The sequence below is a fragment of the Falco naumanni genome, chromosome 6 (genome assembly GCF_017639655.2).
Source record: "Falco naumanni isolate bFalNau1 chromosome 6, bFalNau1.pat, whole genome shotgun sequence".
In the NCBI taxonomy this organism is placed as follows: domain Eukaryota; kingdom Metazoa; phylum Chordata; class Aves; order Falconiformes; family Falconidae; genus Falco; species Falco naumanni.
Window position 1 is genome coordinate 82744090 of NC_054059.1, and position 17422 is coordinate 82761511.

At 44.4% G+C, this 17422-nt stretch overlaps 2 protein-coding genes across 2 annotated transcripts in view; one reads left to right on the forward strand and one right to left on the reverse strand.

Moving 5' to 3' along the window:
* Positions 1 to 3847: 3847 nt before the first annotated feature.
* On the reverse strand, positions 3848 to 10690 carry LOC121089736 (disintegrin and metalloproteinase domain-containing protein 9-like). The gene is made up of 5 exons (XM_040597164.1): positions 10408 to 10690; positions 7591 to 7688; positions 6595 to 6671; positions 5884 to 5962; positions 3848 to 4941 (listed from the first exon to the last, which is right to left on the reverse strand). Exons 1-5 carry the CDS (start codon positions 10475 to 10477, stop codon positions 4834 to 4836), a joined length of 432 nt encoding a protein of 143 aa, XP_040453098.1. The 5' UTR covers positions 10478 to 10690; the 3' UTR covers positions 3848 to 4833.
* Positions 10691 to 11842: 1152 nt separating this feature from the next.
* The window catches only part of LOC121090653 (ATPase PAAT-like), a 22231-nt gene continuing 16651 nt past the window's right edge, over positions 11843 to 17422 (forward strand). The window contains exons 1-6 of the mRNA XM_040599378.1: positions 11843 to 12060; positions 12241 to 12438; positions 13361 to 13433; positions 14014 to 14026; positions 14114 to 14220; positions 14981 to 15767. Coding sequence (XP_040455312.1) covers positions 11843 to 12060; positions 12241 to 12438; positions 13361 to 13433; positions 14014 to 14026; positions 14114 to 14220; positions 14981 to 15454 — 1083 coding nt within the window. The 3' untranslated portion in view covers positions 15455 to 15767. The remainder of the gene's footprint in view (positions 12061 to 12240; positions 12439 to 13360; positions 13434 to 14013; positions 14027 to 14113; positions 14221 to 14980; positions 15768 to 17422) is intronic.

Consider the following 17422-nt stretch of genomic DNA (forward strand, 5'->3'; position numbering starts at 1 on the left):
ACCAGGGAGAAATGATGAGATTAACATCTGTGTGAACAAACCTGCTCTCCATCTTGTTTTTGGCTTGAAAGCTAATTGAAGGTATCAGGGTACCAGGGCAGAGTCCAGCCAATTGGTCTAAGGACCACACTGTGGCTGGCAGGCATACAGTGTGTGTTCAAAGCTCCCTGGCACAAGCCATGTAGGCTACAGTTTCTAAAACCTGGAGAATCTCTGTAAACCAAATCATATTTTCTGGAGACAAATGGCAGGAGCAATCTCACCAAACTTCAGGTGTCCTAAAGGTAAGCATAAAAATCCAAGCTGTTTTCACTGCTCTTTCACTGCTCGGGGCCGTTGTGCTGGGCTGGTGGCGGTTGGCGGCGGGCCCGGGCCCGGAGGCCGGAGCCGATAGAGTGGGGGCCGAGGGGGCCGATTGCCGTCACCGGCGCCGCGGTGAGACCCGCTGGGTCCCGCCACCGCTGCGCCGCGCCGCCGGGCCTGGCCGGCTCAGCAGCCCGCGCTGCCGGTCACCGCGCCGCGGGGCGGGGGGGCTGGGCAGGGACCCCTGGAGCCCACCCGGGCCCGGCCCCTGTGGGTACAAAGGCCCGGGCTGCGGCCGCGGGGCAGCCAGAGACACTGCGCTGGGCAGAGGAGCTCGTACTTGTCTCTCGGAGCCCGGATACACAGCCCAGCCGTGTGTACCAGCAGCTCCGGGCAGAGACCCCTGGTGCAGTTCCACAGCTCCGGAGCCCTGCGGGCACCTTGGCGCTGCTACATCACCGCCTTCGTCTTCCTTACTTTCCTTTCTCTCAGCTCCTGCCAAAGCTGACGCTCTCCGTCCTCCTGCCATACCTCTCTCTTCAGACATTCTCCAGCCTCCTCTCCCACATCTCCCCTTTTTTGTTTGTTAATCGCGACAAGACAGAGGTGGTGTGGAGCTGGGTGACCATGACCTGATTTACATTATGATCAACTAAACGCTGAACAGAGGAAAAAAGGCATGGGAGACACAAGGCAAACATCAGTAAGGCGGTTAAGGCCGTTAGAATAAATCCTGCAATACTTTTGATCCACAGCCCAAAGTTTCCCAGCCATGAGAAGAGACCAAAGGCAACCCAGCCCTGGCTCTGCTGCAGATCTTTGTTCAAGGCTTTTAAGTTTTGTATGCTTTTGTGAGTTGATTCAGGGTGGTCACTCAGGTTCACGCAACACGTCCCATCCAAGTGTTCGCACCCATGTCCCTGTGCTAACAATCAAAAACCAATAGCAGCTCGGTTCTGCAGCGACGCATGACGGACAGAATCGACATCTGCTAATAATCCAGAAAGAGCAGTGTTTGTAGCATTACTTTCTGTAGCAAGCTAGCAGCCCAATTTATGAAGCGAGTTAAGAGCATGTACTATTCCTACGGAAGAGATTAGAGAAGCAAAAAATGTGTTGCGCTGCATTCCGGAACTCCACCTGAGAGTTACAGGTGGCTGTGAGTTCTGCGTTAGAAACATTCGACACGTGATGGGGTTGCGATTGCAAGAGGGCTGCAATGCCCGCTTGCAATCTTCATTGGCGTTATCATAGTGAGTTGTTTTAAACGCAGCCCCTGAGCTTCCTCATGCTCGACTTGTCCTTGCAAACTACTCTGAAGCCAATCAATGAAGTCAGCATAGGACCCTGCAAGACTGTGGTGAACGACTCACTAGAGGCTCGCCCAGACTCTGCTATCTTCCGGACTGCCTTAACAGCCGCTTCCTTAATCTGCAAATAGGCATCCCTGGGATGCCCTGTCTGAGTCGTGGGATCGGCATAATTATTTTCCCCAGCCAACTGCTCATAGTTAACGGCAATTCCCCGATTAAGGTTTTCCGTCAAGGCCACTACACATAGCTCACAAAAATCAGATAACCACATCATATACTGCGTCGGAGTTAGTACCATGCGAAGCAATGACCTCCAGTCACGCGGCGCAAGTGTCTAAGACTCTGCCATTGCTTCAAGAAGGGACATAGCAAACTAGTATGAATCCTCCCTTCCCGAACTGCTTTCCTTAACTCTTTAACAGCCTCACATTGCACAGGCTGCCACTCTGGAGGCTGATTTGGCTGAGAAAATACGGGACATGCCATAGCGACTCCCAAATCCCCTCGCTCAAGCGCTTCCCGCTTGCATTGCCAGCACCGATGCCTTGGACCCCCTTTCACCCTCCCTGAAAATACAGTCAGTGCATCAGGAGGGGGAGGAAAAAGGTCTGGTTCCTCTTCCAGATCTATAGGACCCTGGATCAAAAGGTTTCTCAGTGTCAATGGAATCACTGCCCAAGTTGTCCCGTTTCCGCACTTGGTCCTGTGTTGTGAGGGTCGCTGCAATCAGCAACAGGAGCTTTGGGGGCAGAGGAGGTGCAGATGGGAGTCACCATCGTTGATGCTGTGTTGAGAAGAGTCGCGCTGTCGGTGGAATTTACAGCTTCCCCTGGTTTAACACAGTTAGTAGAATTAGTCCACACTTGGCGAAGAGCAGTCAGAATTTGCCACCAAGGGGCTAAATGCATTCCCGCCACAAGACCCCCTCCGCGGCAGCACCATACAATCGTCTGATGAAGGTAGATGAATTCATTCTCATTTACAAGACTTCTCTGCCAGCAAGCCAGAAAATATCAAGGTAATTAAAAGCAATTTGTGAGGTGCTGACCCATTGCACATTCACTGAGTTTTAACATTGCTGCAAATTGCAGAGGCTTTTATGCTGTTGCAAAGGTGGGACACGAAGGAGACCTTGCTGCTTGCCTCCTCCCCATCACTTCCCAGAAAAGCATCCTCCTTGTGAAGACCAGAACACATTTTACAATGCACTCTGTTGCAGGAGAAGCAATGAAGGACCGGCTCAGGCCCAGCTCAGGCTGGGATGTGGACTCTCAGCAACGTATGTAAAAGGCCTCTAACAGAGTAAAAAAAAAACCAAAACCCCAAAGCATCTATGTCCTTTGGATTTACTACTTACTTGCAAGGGTTTAACGCTGGCTAATTACAAAGCCAAGGGTTTTCTGTAGACAGCATTTTACGGTCAGCTCAGAAACAGTTCTCTTCAGCCAGCCATGTTTTTCTCTATTGCCTGTAACAACCAAAACCCAGCATTTGCAATCCAGGTAAATAAGACTGATTGGTTATATGATGCTACGCCTTCCAACACTAGCCAAAAGTTACAGGTCTTGTAACAAAAACGTGTTTTTGTTACAGGTCTTGTAACAAAAACGTGTTTTTGTTACAGGTCTTGTAACAAAAACGTGTTTTTGTTACAGGTCTTGTAACAAAAACGTGTTTTTGTTACAGGTCTTGTAACAAAAACGTGTTTTTGTTACAGGTCTTGTAACAAAAACGTGTTTTTGTTACAGGTCTTGTAACAAAAACGTGTTTTTGTTACAGGTCTTGTAACAAAAAACGTGTTTTTGTTACAGGTCTTGTAACAAAAACGTGTTTTTGTTACAGGTCTTGTAACAAAAACGTGGTACAAGTGTGGGCTCCTTGAATCAGAAAAGAAAAAAAAAAAAAAAAAAGCCAAATTGTTACTGAGTCTGGATTGTGGGTAAAGAGCTGATGCAAAGGATCTCTTTAAGTCCTGATCTTTAGTCTCACTTCTAGCCCCATGCAGCTAACTAATTCAGCATTTTAGAAAACGGTATCTTTTAAGACAGAGAGGCTAAAAGCAGTCACTGGGGTGTTTATGAGGGCAACAGCAGTATTGCACTGCTGAATGCCCCTACGTATAAAAGATTTTGCATTTGTCCATGGCTCAGGAACACCTGATACATGCCCATTTGCTGTGCCAAAATCTTTGAGAAGCTATTATCTTGTTCCCCAGCATCTCAAAACTATATTTTGGACAAGAATTCTCTAGTTACAGTCTTGTGAAGGAAGATCCTCCAAAATGTGAATACAAAGTAAACAAAGGATTTGAGTCTGCGTAAGTTTGCAGAACAGCCAAAATGAAGTATCTGTTCTGTTTCATGAGATCCAGCACTACCTGGAGTACCAGTACGTTGACCATTTTATTCCTCATTTAAAAGAATGCCAGGAAATATCATTTATTGTGAGTGGCATCTCACTGTGTTACTGTACGTGAGAGATGGGTGAACTTTGCCCCATTTGCCTCTTCCTGCTTGTCAAAAAGCCATCAAACTGAACAAGGCTACTACAACCGACAAGTACGTTCAAACTGCTGCTAAAAAGCCAGGCTCAGTGAACACAGTGGAACATGGACACGCTCTAAGAACATCCTGAATATCTGCACAATTTGCTGTGCATGCCATCTCCTTTGCCAACTCATACGGACTGATTCTGCGGGGAGAACACAACCATCTTTGATGCATTAATCTGGCCCTTTTACGTTTCTCAATGTAAATGTAATTTTATTGTATTTGAAACACAAAAATCTGCTTCACATTTGGTCAAAACTTTTTCAGGGAAGTGGTTTGTCTTTTGAAACATGCCTAATTCATAAGACAGAATTGTTTGCAGGAGTGTTTTAAGCTCAGCGAAAGCATCATCAGACAGCATTTCTACTACAAACGTATCTCTGGTCAAGACACTCGCATCAAGTAACGAAGGCCTCAATTCACGCCCATGTTCTGCCTGTATTTAGATGATGCTCCCTCTGGCATTATCTTCTTTCTGTGAAGGAATTTTGGAAAAGGAGGGAAAAGTGGTAGCTGAGGTAAACTATAAACCCTGTAAAGAGTTTCAGCTTTACAAACAGGTGAAATACTTGTAAAAAATTTTTGCAAGATAGGATGGTGTTTTCTCTGCAGCAGTACGATGAATAGCAACTGTTTTTTACTGTTTTACTTTGGTACTGCACTATGAATTATCCTGAAGTAAAAAGCAAGAGGTAATACCTAAGGCCATCACATGTGCTAAGAGCAAGCATTGAGTCAGAAATTCCTTCAACAGTGCCATGATAGTAACAGTGTGTCTGAAATGCAACAAAACCACATAATTAATGACAAAATAAGACTGTTGGCTTCACATGCAAACTTATATTCTAACTAACCGTTCTATTTGCATGACATCAAGGCTGGCTGTTACAAATTTAGAGTTCCCTATTCTAAAAGTAATCCCAGCCTTCTTGGAGTAAAATATTACTTGACATGAGTACCTACAACAGTGTTTGGTCCCTTCGTTCTAGAAAACAACAGCTTTTTAGTTTAACCCATCACCATCATTTAGCAAAATATTTTCATCTACTTTGCTCATCCTGTTCTTAAACAGACTCCTCTCAAAGGCTTGATCTGAGAAGATCTCCCATGCACAAAGCACCCAATTAAGTCTCACTAAGCTCACATGCAGTTTAAAGTTGAAATTAAGTTCAACAGCATTTATAAGGTTTGTTTGATACAGGACCTAAAACCGACAGAGCTTTGGTGCTGCCATTGTACCTTTAATTGCAGAAATGCAACCTAATCAGGTAGCTCAAATTCAGTCTTGGCATAATCTCCTGGCATCTCCTTTCACACCCTGGAAAACAGTGGTGCTGTATCCCCATAAACAGCCCACTCCCCCGTAAGACACAGAACCTTACGTTTTGTATCGGTTAAACAGAAATGCTACAAATGTGAAAACGCACAAAAGCCTCTTTCCCAGCAAATATATTTTTCTTCTGTAGTTACATTACATGCATCACTCATTTTCCCTCCTACTGCCAAAAATGTCACCAGTTTTCACTGTCCTATTATAGAGATACGAAGACACTCAGAATTAATGGTTGTGCATTTGCTATCGCTTTGAAAATACATTTAGATGCACACACGTCCTTGTCATCTTCAGTTTTATCAAATGGTTCATGTGGCCTTCAATTCATAAAGCTTGGCTTCCCTGGTTTGAGGAAACTGATGCAATATTTTGTTATGTACAATACCTCGTTTTGTGACTGTGTTGCCTCCAGTTTCCCATTTCCCCCATATGTATACAGCATAAAGTCTTCACTAAGAAGCTTTCTGGAAACAAAAATAAACTACAGTTCTTTTAACAGTCTAGAAAGCAAGAAGAGTCAAGAATCTTGGTAAGTACTACATTCTGTTAGCACACTCATGCTAAATCATTATGAAAATCCACAGATGTGAAACAAGATACCTTAAAATGAGCTGCATTATTTGGAACATAAGTTATTTTGAAACATTTTAACTAAAATACCCCTAGAGTAGGATCTGAACAGACCGCGTTGCATCAGGGCCTGGACTATTACAGGCTCAGGAAAGAGAAACAACAATAACAGACAAATTTCCTCAAATACAACATGTTTAACAACCCTCCCCCCCCCCCCCCCCCCCCCCCCCCCCAATAAAAAGCTAACACTGAACTGAATTTGAATTGTCCATAAGGATTTTCTGAAATGTACTATATTGTGCTGCTAATAAAAAATTAATTGAAATAAATTTCTTCATAACAAGAAAAAATATTACTCCCTTCTATTTGTATCATAACAGAGACAATGTTTAAGAGTAACTTTGTAATTACTACAACCTGCCATTTAAATGTTTTCCTCTGGGTTTTTTCAGTACAAAAATACTCCCCTGTATGCAATTAACTCCCAAGACGGTATGATTCCTTAGAACACTCCATCACATACTTATTTTTCTTCAGTTTTAGAAGATACGTTCCATTTCTGGTTTTAATTGAGTAAGAAAGATTGTCATCTGAATGCTCCTGGAAACAGAACAAAAGATACCACTTAATCAGGTGGTTTTTCTACTTGGTTGTGTCCCTTCCATGTTTTGTTGGAGAAGAGCAGTCCAGCTACTACGTATGATTTAAGTGTCTACCAAAACACAGATTCCTAACCCTCATGCCTTCTATATTTTGGCCTCAGCAGCACACTTTATGTTCTTCCCTGTGGAAAGTTTAAATTCTATTACCGTATAAATTTTCACTTGGAAGGCAGAAGGGCACGGCCCATGTATGCACTCCTTGTCCAATGACCACACCGTGTTTCCTGACACTCCTTATGTTAATCATTGGTAGCCGGATGAACAACTCACAGATTCTACCTTAATTGGTTTGCACAAAGATGACTAATGTTATTTCATTAACAGTCACTTCAGTAATGGACTCGTTACCTAGCACAAAAGAGAGTTACCTCAGAACTGAAGAATTAAGGCTCAGATCTTTCTCTTTTAACTCACTCATTTGTTTAACTTGTGCGACTCTGTGGGACCGTTTCTACAAAGCAAGCACCAGCCCTTTAGGTGCTACATGGCTGAAATCCTCCGGTTATCCAAAGGCCAGGTTCCATGAGTAAAATAACACATACAGCATGGTTCAAGTTCAACATCTAATCCAGCTCAGAGGAAATGGAAATAGTCTTTATGTTCCTTCTCCCTCCTGTTTTATAAGGCTGTTAACAGCACTAGAAGCTTGAAAGGTGCTAGCTTGGACCGAAATCCCAGACATTTGGGGAACAAATATACTCAACACTAGTTGAAAACACTAAGAATCTAAAGAATGAGTGCAGGGCACATTTCTTCACAAAAATATGTATACTATACATTGCGTGTGTGTGTGTAATACAGGGCAGTATCAGGAAGAACAGCTACATCAGAAGAAAAAATCAGGTAGAATGACAAACCTCATGAAAAAATGGGTGATGTTTCTCTCTGCCTGTCAGACTTCGAGGAATAATTATTTCTAATGTAGAAAGTCTGGATGTCTGTTCAGAAGATACACCTAAAAAAAAAGTTTGAAATGTCTAAAGAATCAGAAAGGGTAAGTAAGCTGTTACGTTGGCAGCTGCACAGTGGTGATTGCCGAAAGACCATTCTAATCTGGCTGTAAATGGAGAAAGAGTAATTTCACCAGTACAGGACCTGACTGCCCATGCTTCAGTTTGGGCTGCTCTGTGCCAGAGCTCTTGGATTATGCTTGGAATGTCTCAGAAATCAACATTTTGATTCATGGCCATGTTAATCTTAATTTCTGAGTGTTTAAAATGTGGCCTCATGCCGTTTTGACTGTACTCAAGGTTACACCACTCCAAACAACTGATGTAAAGTGCTAAAACCTGCAAATCCAAGCAAAACTTTTCTTTAACAGGGTGTTCAAAACTGGCTGGCAATCTTGGCTTTGACTCTTGGTCTTAGTTACATTATAAGCTTGGATAATAGGTCAGACTCTTCTCATTCCTTCGTATAGACAGTATCAAACCAAATAGATTAGTCTTTTAAAAAATAAACCCCTCAATGAATATGACACTAACATAATAGAGAATTCCAAGAACAAGAAAAATTAAAATAAAATAAATAGATGCCTTCCTGTATTCAGTGTATGTTTTGATAGTGACGAAGAAAGTTTAGGAATAGTCAAATTGATTAAAAAAAATTAACTTCAGGTTAAAGCTGGGTTCTTCTGAAGCACATAAAGAAACACTATCACATGATTTAAACAATCTTAATTCTCACTTATTCTGGATTATTAATTTTGTAATTTTGTCTATAATTTTCGAAACATTTTTTTTCTCCCATGACTTACGCTTTTAACCTGATGTACGACAAAAAAATTATACAGCTGCCATCTCTGCCCACCTATCTGTGCCATCACAGTAATTTTTTAAGTAGCTGGCCAGTTAAAATTAACTGCAAGAGATGCAAACATCTCAAATGGAATTCAGTTCCTTCAAGCTTTGTGAAATCACCTTGTTGGTGCCAGGAATACTGTGCTGATCCGTAAATCTACAGCAGGGCTCTCTAGGCGTGGCTGGCACAATGGACCTGGTGTAATTGTATGGTACGATTGTTTTCAACAGTGGGTCCAACTTTGCCAGGATATTTCAGAACTTGTTAGACAGATAATTGGAGAATATTGTATCTCCAGGAGAATAATTTCAGTCCCTAAATACACTGGGGGATGTTTCTTACTTTCTTCAACTACTTCGAGTTGCTGTTAGGTCCTGCACTTGCTCTTCTCCCTCTTGATCATACTTCTACTTCTTTCGGCCCTTTCCTTGATTAAATCAACTCTCCCTTCAGCCCTCTCGTTCCACATAAATGCCTTTACTCGTATTCCTTCCCCCCTTGCCCTGAATGAGGAATACTTGCAGCTGTCCTCTGGATATAATTCTGCCGCCCACTGCATGTATAGTCTTGGCTCACCATGCTGCCTCCTGCCATCACCTAACGCTGCATTTTGTTTGTTCAAGTGACAGTCAAACCTTTGCAAAAGGTTTGTGGCCATTTAAATCATATCACAATTATCTCCAGAACATCATGCCAATGCAGGAAGCTAAAGATGAGAAGTCTTCCACATATCTGGTTTCAGGTAAGTGGTTTTATAAAGTCAAAACCAACCTCCAGTGACTTTAAAAAAAATTGCGTGAAATTGAATTCATCTTCCTTTTTCTTGTCAGCTCATCAGTCTGGTTTGAGTGTTGACTTTAATCAGCGGAGACACAACTGTTGCTATTAAACAGGCCACAGAATCAACAACATGGGTTTTAACAACAAAAGTGGTTTCTTCCCTCTTAAATTGTTCTTTCATAAGGAAACAAAGAGATTTCTTCTCATTTATGGCAGTACAAACTCACCCTCAGCCTCCCACGTTCCTGTGAAAGGAATTCACAATTGCAAAGAAGCCACGTAATCACCCATTCAAAGTGGGGAGGAGGATTCTCCAGTGTAATGATGATCTCTACCTATCAGGTAACATCAGCTAGCTGCAGGCTGCACATGTTTAACATTAAAGACTGCCATTGCAATCAAAATGTGGAAGTTGCTGTTAGTGAACAGGTCTGCAAAGAATATTGGCGCTCAGTATTTACTTCTGAATTTGCCCTTAATCTTCAGTAATTTCACTACCTAAATAACACAATCCATTCTGCTTCATGAGTTAAATGTGTGTTGAGCTAGCAGTGGAAACGCGGTTCTAACAATTTAAATTCTGACACCTGAAAGCAGGTCTTTAATGTGCATCATAAAAATATCACTTTCTGAGAAATATTTCGGTTCTTACAGCTAAATCTAAAATCTGAAGACAAATCATAAATGGAAATGAGTTAATGAGGCACTGAAACAGAACTGTAGGCATTTCCTTCACAATCCTGAAGAAGAAATCTTTTTCTACAGTCTGTACTATTGATGAAAGTGACAGTAACTGCAGTTGTCACCACCCGTGTCCTGTATGGAAGATGATGTATTTACCTACCTATACATCCTGGAGAAAAAAACCCACAACAAACACAAAGAGCTCAACTATAAAAAGGTTCAACACGTAATCTTTTCCAGACACCTTTTTCCCAAACAAGATTTTCTCAATTAGCAGGTCAGCTAATAGCCTAACAGCTGGGAAGAGCCATGACTCGATTTGAAAGGTGTGCATCGTTATGATCAGGACTGGAGCGTACAAGAAGACTTGGAGAAACTTTCTGAGTATGTAACAAAAGCTGAAAACTTACCTTTTATCCAAAAAGGTTTTCCAGTTAAAGTTAGTCCAAAAGTGAACAAAAAGAGGCTGTGTTTTAACATGATTAGGTTTGCTGGAGAAACTAGTACAGCATCTGAGCAGACTGTGTACCTGGCTCTTAGCTGCTCTGCACCAGGGAACTAGAGGAACAAGAACCGTCTGCTCCGATGGTAAACAACAGAAAAAGTACTCCGATACTTCGTCTCTGCTAAGGAAATGGGAAGTAAAATTTAATCCATTAGGCTTGCAAAATAACCTGGTTAGGCAGCTTAAGGCAAATAACAAGCAGCGTGTCCTTAAACGCTGATTGGAGAGAGGACCAACCCATGCTGGGATCAAACTGGTTTGTTCTAAAGGACTTTGATACCACAGTGAGATCATATGAGATTAGAAACATAAAATAGTGCTACCAACGTATACAATGTTTAGGATGTTTAGACTGGCTATTATCAGCTCAGTTAAAAAACCTCTAGTGTAAAACAATCTACTGTTTGAAATTTCAGCTTGTTGTTCTCCATTTTTTCATCTTTACTTCAAAAATATCAAAAATACAATGTGTATGAATGCATGGAAATCCCATAAACATGTGGAAGTCCCCCAAACAGGGATCTTACCCAGCCCCTTCTATGTTAAAGATAATTCTCCTCACCAAAGTAATTTTGTGCAGCTCATTGCTCTTCCAGGATCAGAACAATCCTCCGAGGCATCCTGCAACCACATTGCCACCAAACGCAGAAAAGAAATGCCTCTAAACCAGGATGAATTTGCTATGTGTTTCCGAGGTGTCAAGCGCATTCAGAAACTCAAAAAGGAGACCGAGACAGCAGTTTTCGTTCTAAAACATTTACATTAATTAAATTTAATTTTAATTCATTCATTCATTCATTAAAACAGAGCAAATCCGTTTTTTCCATTGCCAGTAAATTACATCAAACAACGGCTTAAGTGAAAAAAAAAGGGGAGAACCGACTGCATCAGTAAATATTAGCTTGTACAAAGCCTGCTCAGATCCACTGCCCCGTTTGCACGGCCTAATTACGGCCCCTCAGCCGGGCACCCACCGAGGAAGGCGGCACCCGCGTCCCCGGGCGTTCGGCCGCCTCGCAGCGCTCCCTGCCCGGCAGCCGGGATCCTACTGGAAATGCGATGAATCCCATCTTTTATTTATCGCCTGTCTCCTATGCGGTGCACCGTCGGCGGGCGGCTCGGCGGGCCGGGCGCTCCCCGGGGCAGGCCCGGCGCTGGCACCTGCCGCACGCCGGGTGTGAGCTCGGACGCCTGGCGGACAGCGCCAGCACCGCCGCTCCCCCCGCCCCAGCCTTCGCTCCCCGCGGGAGGGCGACGGGACCCCGGCAAGGCCGATCCCGGGACGCGAGCCCCGGGCGGGGGTCACCGACCCGCCCCAGCCGCGCTCCCGCCGCCCGCGCATGCGCAGCCCCGCCGCCCGCCACCCCGGTGCAGGCGCCTTCCGCCCGCCCCGCCCCCGCCCCGCTCGGTTCCGGCCGCGGCGCAGCGATGGCGAGTGGCTCCGCGGCGGGGCTGGCGTCCGAGCCGTGCTGTGTGGCGGCGGGGTGCTCCTGGTCCTGCGCGCCGCCGGGCAGCCTGGCCCGGGCGCTCTGCCTGCGGCGGGAGGCGGCGAGGCCAGGTGAGGGTGGCGGCGGCCGGGACCCTCCGTCGGCCGGGGAGGGCCGCGCTGTCCCCCTGGGTCCCCTCGGGCGGCTGCGGCCAAGCGGGCGGCGTGAGGGGGCGCCGGGCTGGGCCGGGGTGGGCGGGAGCGAACCTGGGCCTGGCGGGGCAACGCGGCCGTGGCGCTTCCCCCCCGCAGCACCGAGGCCGTCGTCGTGGAGAGGCGGGCGGGCGGCGAGGCGCCCTGCGTGCTGCACCTGGAGTGCCGGCCCGGCGGCGCCGCCGAGATGGTCTCCGTCGGGATCCTGAGCGAGGCCCGCAACATGGAGGTGTACGTGGGCGAGGAGTACTGCGGCACCGGCCGCGGGCAGAGCCTGGGCGCCGCCCGCACCGCGGGGTGAGTGGGGCCCGGGGCGGGCGGCGGGTCGCTGCTGGGTGCCCAGCCAACGCGTCTGGCCCTTCTCTTACTGGCAGCCTCCTTGTCTGTGTGTCCGGGAGGTGCCGCGGCCGGTAAAGCCCCGGTGTCCGCCCGCGCCAGCCACCCGGTTGGGGCTTTCTCGGAGGTCTGAGCAAAAGTGGTTCATTGGGAGCGGGCACCGCCGGGGCTGGGGCCCCCGCTGCGCCCCCCGCGCCCCCCGTGCCTGCGCCGGTGCCGCCGCCTCGGTAGAGCCGGAGGGCTGCAGGCGTGCTGCCGCCAACTGCGTTCTGTTACTAGTGAAACGTTTGATGAAGTTACAAAGTGCCACTTTGAAATTGCGTTGCGTGAGACCACAGCAGGAGCTTAGGACAGGTGCTGTTTGCTCTTTCTGGATGACGGATGTGCTTGTCTCTTCAGCAGATCTCTTTTAGCTTATCTTTATCAAAAGATCTCTTGTCTCTTTGGTAAGTAGGCATTACCCACTTTTAAGGAGAAGAGAGAAAACAAAAAAAGGATTTGTTTTCCCCTTTAATACTTCCATGCTTTCTTAGGGGAATTAAGGCGGTGTGTTCTCTTCTGTTTTTAAGTCATTACATGGCACATCTGCTTAATTAGCTGAATAAAAACAGCTGATGCAGCCTCAGGGAAGATGCATGAATAATGTACTGAACCTCTAAAGCTTCACTAGCAGATAATGTAAGTAACACACAAAGCCATTTTTATACACTATCCACGAAGATTCAGTATGAGTTGCATATAAGCGTTAAAACTGCTATACCACATTAGAAATATTTTCCAGTCACTCATGTTTCTTATCAAAATATTTACTGATACAGAGTATTTCTAAAGAAAAAAGTACTTTATGTAGTGATGTCACAGCTCATTTATTTTATTTTTCTAGCGAAACTGACAAGGTTACTTTATACAAAAAGTACCTGAAGTTCGAATGCCCTGCAGCCTCCTGTAGAATTAAGGTAGGGACCTGAACAGAATTGTTCTATTTTTCTTCATCTTTTTAATCACTTAGTCGACTAAATTGCATTGCTCTTAGTCAAATTATTGGTTTTACACACTTTGGTTTGTATAGTCACTTAAAAATCAGTTAGATGGCGCTTCGTCTTGAAAGCAGAGTTCTCCTTTTAAATTTGGATTACAGATTTCTTTTTATGAAGACAATATTTATATGAGACAGAGAATGCAGTCTTACAGGAAAAAGCTTCATAAACCAGATAAACTGCAGATACTCAATAGTTGCTGTGTAATTGGAACTGTGAACTCTGATGCAGTTAAATAACCGTATGAAAAACTGTGTGGCCACTACTCTAAGTGCTTAAAGATCAAGGCCTGATTCATCTTTAGGTCATGCAGTCACCGCTGTTCCAGTCAAGAGCTTTCTGAAAAGTAATAGCAAGGAGAAATCTGCTTAATTTCCCTGGAAAAGAGTTCAATATTGTTTTTTCCCAAAACTCAAGAGTAATGCATTGTCCCATTCATATAAAGAAAACATGAAACTAATTTTCCTAACCAAAGTATTTTTTTTCCTTCTTGCAATAGCTGCTCTCCATTGGTGAGAAACAAAGAGTACTCATCAGTAAAATAATTGTACAAGTGAAAACGGTGTCTGCAAAACTAGCAACTGATATTCCTTCACTAGGCTCAAGTATAGATCTAGACAGAGTGCAAACTATAATGGAATCTATGGGATCCAAGTTGTCTCCGGGTGCTCAGCAGCTCATGGACATGGTTCGATGTCAGCAGAAAGTAAGTTGCTGTGCTTTTTTCCATAAACATAAATAGTACAGATCTGTGACCTTACCTTCTGTAACTTTTAAGCATGTTCTAAACTGATTTGGTGAGAAAGATTGTTGATGATGTTTTTTTTTTTAACCCACACCCTCTGCCATTTTAATCCTGGTTTAGCTGTTGCCACTCTTAAATTAGTGCAATGAATAAAGATTGTGTGCTCAAGGAATTGCTGTGCATACACAAAATCCAGAGTTAAGAACTCGGTATCATCATATCACTGCCACCCTACTCCTCTTCTGTGTGTTTCCATTGTCACTACTTGTCAAGGATGGTGGGCATGTTCCCTGTAATGGTTGGGGTGTAGGTTGATGGGTTGGCTTGTCTCCTTTATGGCTGTTAAAAGGATGTCCCCTTCAACTAGAGAGAAGATGCTCATACAGAGTATTTATTTGATTTAGATCCTAATCCTGCAAAGTGGGCTGTTTCCACAGAATCCTGAATCCATCCGATGTTAATAAACTTGGGGATATAGCGTAGTAAAAATGAAGTCGTAAAGCTGTTTTGCTACTTTGAGACTGACAAGATAATTAACGCATAGTAGGTACAGGGAAAATATTTTCCTGTGCTCTTCCTTAATAATATAATTCAGAACTACTTCCCAAATCTCTGCATCACAATGGTAGAATGCTGACTTACAAAGTCTCTCTTATTATTGTATAATTTTCAGTATATTTTGATACTTAAATGTTAATAATTTTTTTTTTCTTCCTATCAAAACAGTTTATCTCTTGAAGACAAATTTAACTGGATCTTTGGGAAAAATTCAGACCTTGGAGGTGATCATGCAATAGATGGATTGCGCAGTGCAGCAATTCAGACATCACGAGACCAATCAGCTGCTGAACCTGTGCCTGTTAAAAATCATTTAACAAGTGAAACAGTGTATGAACACTTAAAAATAAGTCATGATCTGAACTCGCAGGTACCTGAAAGAGGGAATACTCTTGATTCTGAAAGACTTGCTGCTCAGCAAAATACAGTTGACCTCAGAAATGATTTTAAAGTCATGGGATCTTTGCATATGCAGGAACAAGGGAGTAAACCCCCAAATGTAGCTGTTCCACAGGTGCTTCTTCCTTTTCTTCAAAACTTAGGTAGTCAGGTGAATCATCTTCGGTTAAAAGATGGCGATAGGCATTTTGGTAAAAATGCAGTGACTGAAGAGGAAGGCATTCAGTGTGTTGGGTAAGTTAAATTTGGTACACTTATTATAGTTGTTTGGCTATTTAATTGACAAGTTTAAAAAATAAACAAAATACATAATGTGGGTGTTTTATTCCCGTTAACAATAATAGTGACTCTTAAAATATGTGGTTTTGAAGGCTGTGTGGCGATGAACACGATTACAGTTAAATTTCCAGGTGAGCGGCTTGAATATATAGGAGTTTTTTCAGAAGAAATCAGGTCATTTGGTGTTACTAAACTTCTTTTGTTACATTTTTTGTATGTTTTTGTATGTTTGTATGTACAGGTCTTGTAACAAAAACGTGTTTTTGTTACAGGTCTTGTAACAAAAACGTGTTTTTGTTACAGGTCTTGTAACAAAAACGTGTTTTTGTTACAGGTCTTGTGCAGGAGCGGTCTGCAAACTAGGACCGTGCATGGCAATCAGTTAGCTGAGGGGAATTTGTTCGAGCTTGTCTAGACAACAATTAGCATGATGAGGCATGTTTGCAGAGCACAGGGGAGTGGGAGACGGCTGGCGCCAAGGAAAGGTAACACCTTGCTGTTAATTGCTGGTAGTTAACCACCAATCGGGGATTGCCTAGTATGCAAGGCTTAGCTTCAAGAACCAATCTGTTTAAAACGTGCAGCTTCTGAAAGTCTATAAAACCTCGTGCTTCTGTACAATAAATTGACATTTGCTTGCATCAAGCTGCGTCCCGTCTCTTCATTCGCCGCAAATTGGTGACCCCGACGTGATCCGTTTAAGGATCTGACGTGAAGGGCTCTCGAATCGCCTGTCTGAGCGACTTGCAGCGAATCCCACAGAACTTTGAATGATCTGCTGAAAGGAAGCAGGAGCCGGCCAGAAATCCCTCCGGAGTTGAGAGGTGAGCTGTGGGAAATCCGTAACGGGGAATCAGGCTTCGTCCCCAGAAAGAGACGTATATGGACTCATGAAGGGTCTTCTAGTCAGATCAGGGAGTCCGTGCCTCAGTTTCCTCAAATGGTGACCCCTATGGTGGTGTTCCGAAGCCTTGGAAGAATAAGGACGGAACTGGTCGATAAAAAAGACAGCTCGTGGAAGAGGGCTGCGTTCCGGAGGAGACGGCTTGGCTGAACTTGCTGTCTGGACCAGGCGGACAACCTAAACCCCGAGGATAACACCTGTATTCATCGAGACAGGTGAGCAGCCAAGAAACTTTAGAGACTTTGAAAGAATGAAAGTGTGCACATACAGCAGCCAATTGTATGATGCTGCCGCGGAGGGGAGCTCCGTGTCGGGAATGCATTTAGCATCTTGGTGGCAAATTCTGACTACTCTTTGCCAAGTGTGGACTAATTCTACTAACGGTGCTAAACCAGAGGAAGCTGTAAATTCCACCGACAGCACGACTCTTCTCAAGACACAGTCAGCGATGGCGATTCCGTCCACACCTCCTCTGCCCCCAAAGCTTCTGTCACTGATTGCAGCGACCCTCACAACACAGGACCAAGCACGGGAACAGGACAACTCGGACATTGATTCCATTGACACTGATAAACCTTTTGATCCAGGTCCTATAGATCTGGAAAAGGAGCTAGACCTTTCCCCCACCCCCTTGTCTCTCCTGATGCATTGATTGTATTTTTGGGGAGGGTGAAAGGGAGTCTGAGGGATTGGTGACAGGAATGCAAGTGGGAAACACTTCAGTGATGGGTTTTGGGAGTCGCTATGGCATGTTCAGTATTTTGTCAGACAAATCAACCTGCAGAGTGGCAGCCTGTGCAATACGAGGCTGTTAAAGGGTTAAGAAAAGCAGTGCGGGAAGGGAGGATTCATAATACATTTGCTATGTCCCTTCTTGAAGTGATGGCAGAGCCTTATACGCTCACACTGCATGATTGGAAGTCATTGCTTTGTATGGTACTAACTGATACAGTATATGATGTAGTTATTTGATTTTTGTGAGCTATGTGTAGTGGCCTTGATTGAAAACCTTAATCGGGGAAT

Excerpts from the sequence above, each read along its gene's own strand:
- LOC121089736 (XM_040597164.1), bottom strand. The coding sequence starts at position 10,477 with ATGTTAAAACACAGCCTCTTTTTGTTCACTTTTGGACTAACTTTAACT. Across the intron at positions 7,689-10,407 it reads AAAACCTTTTTGGATAAAAG|GTGTATCTTCTGAACAGACA; the intron begins GTAAGTTTTCAG and ends CTTTTTTTTTAG. Across the intron at positions 4,942-5,883 it reads CAACACAGTCACAAAACGAG|ACACACTGTTACTATCATGG; the intron begins GTATTGTACATA and ends GTTGCATTTCAG.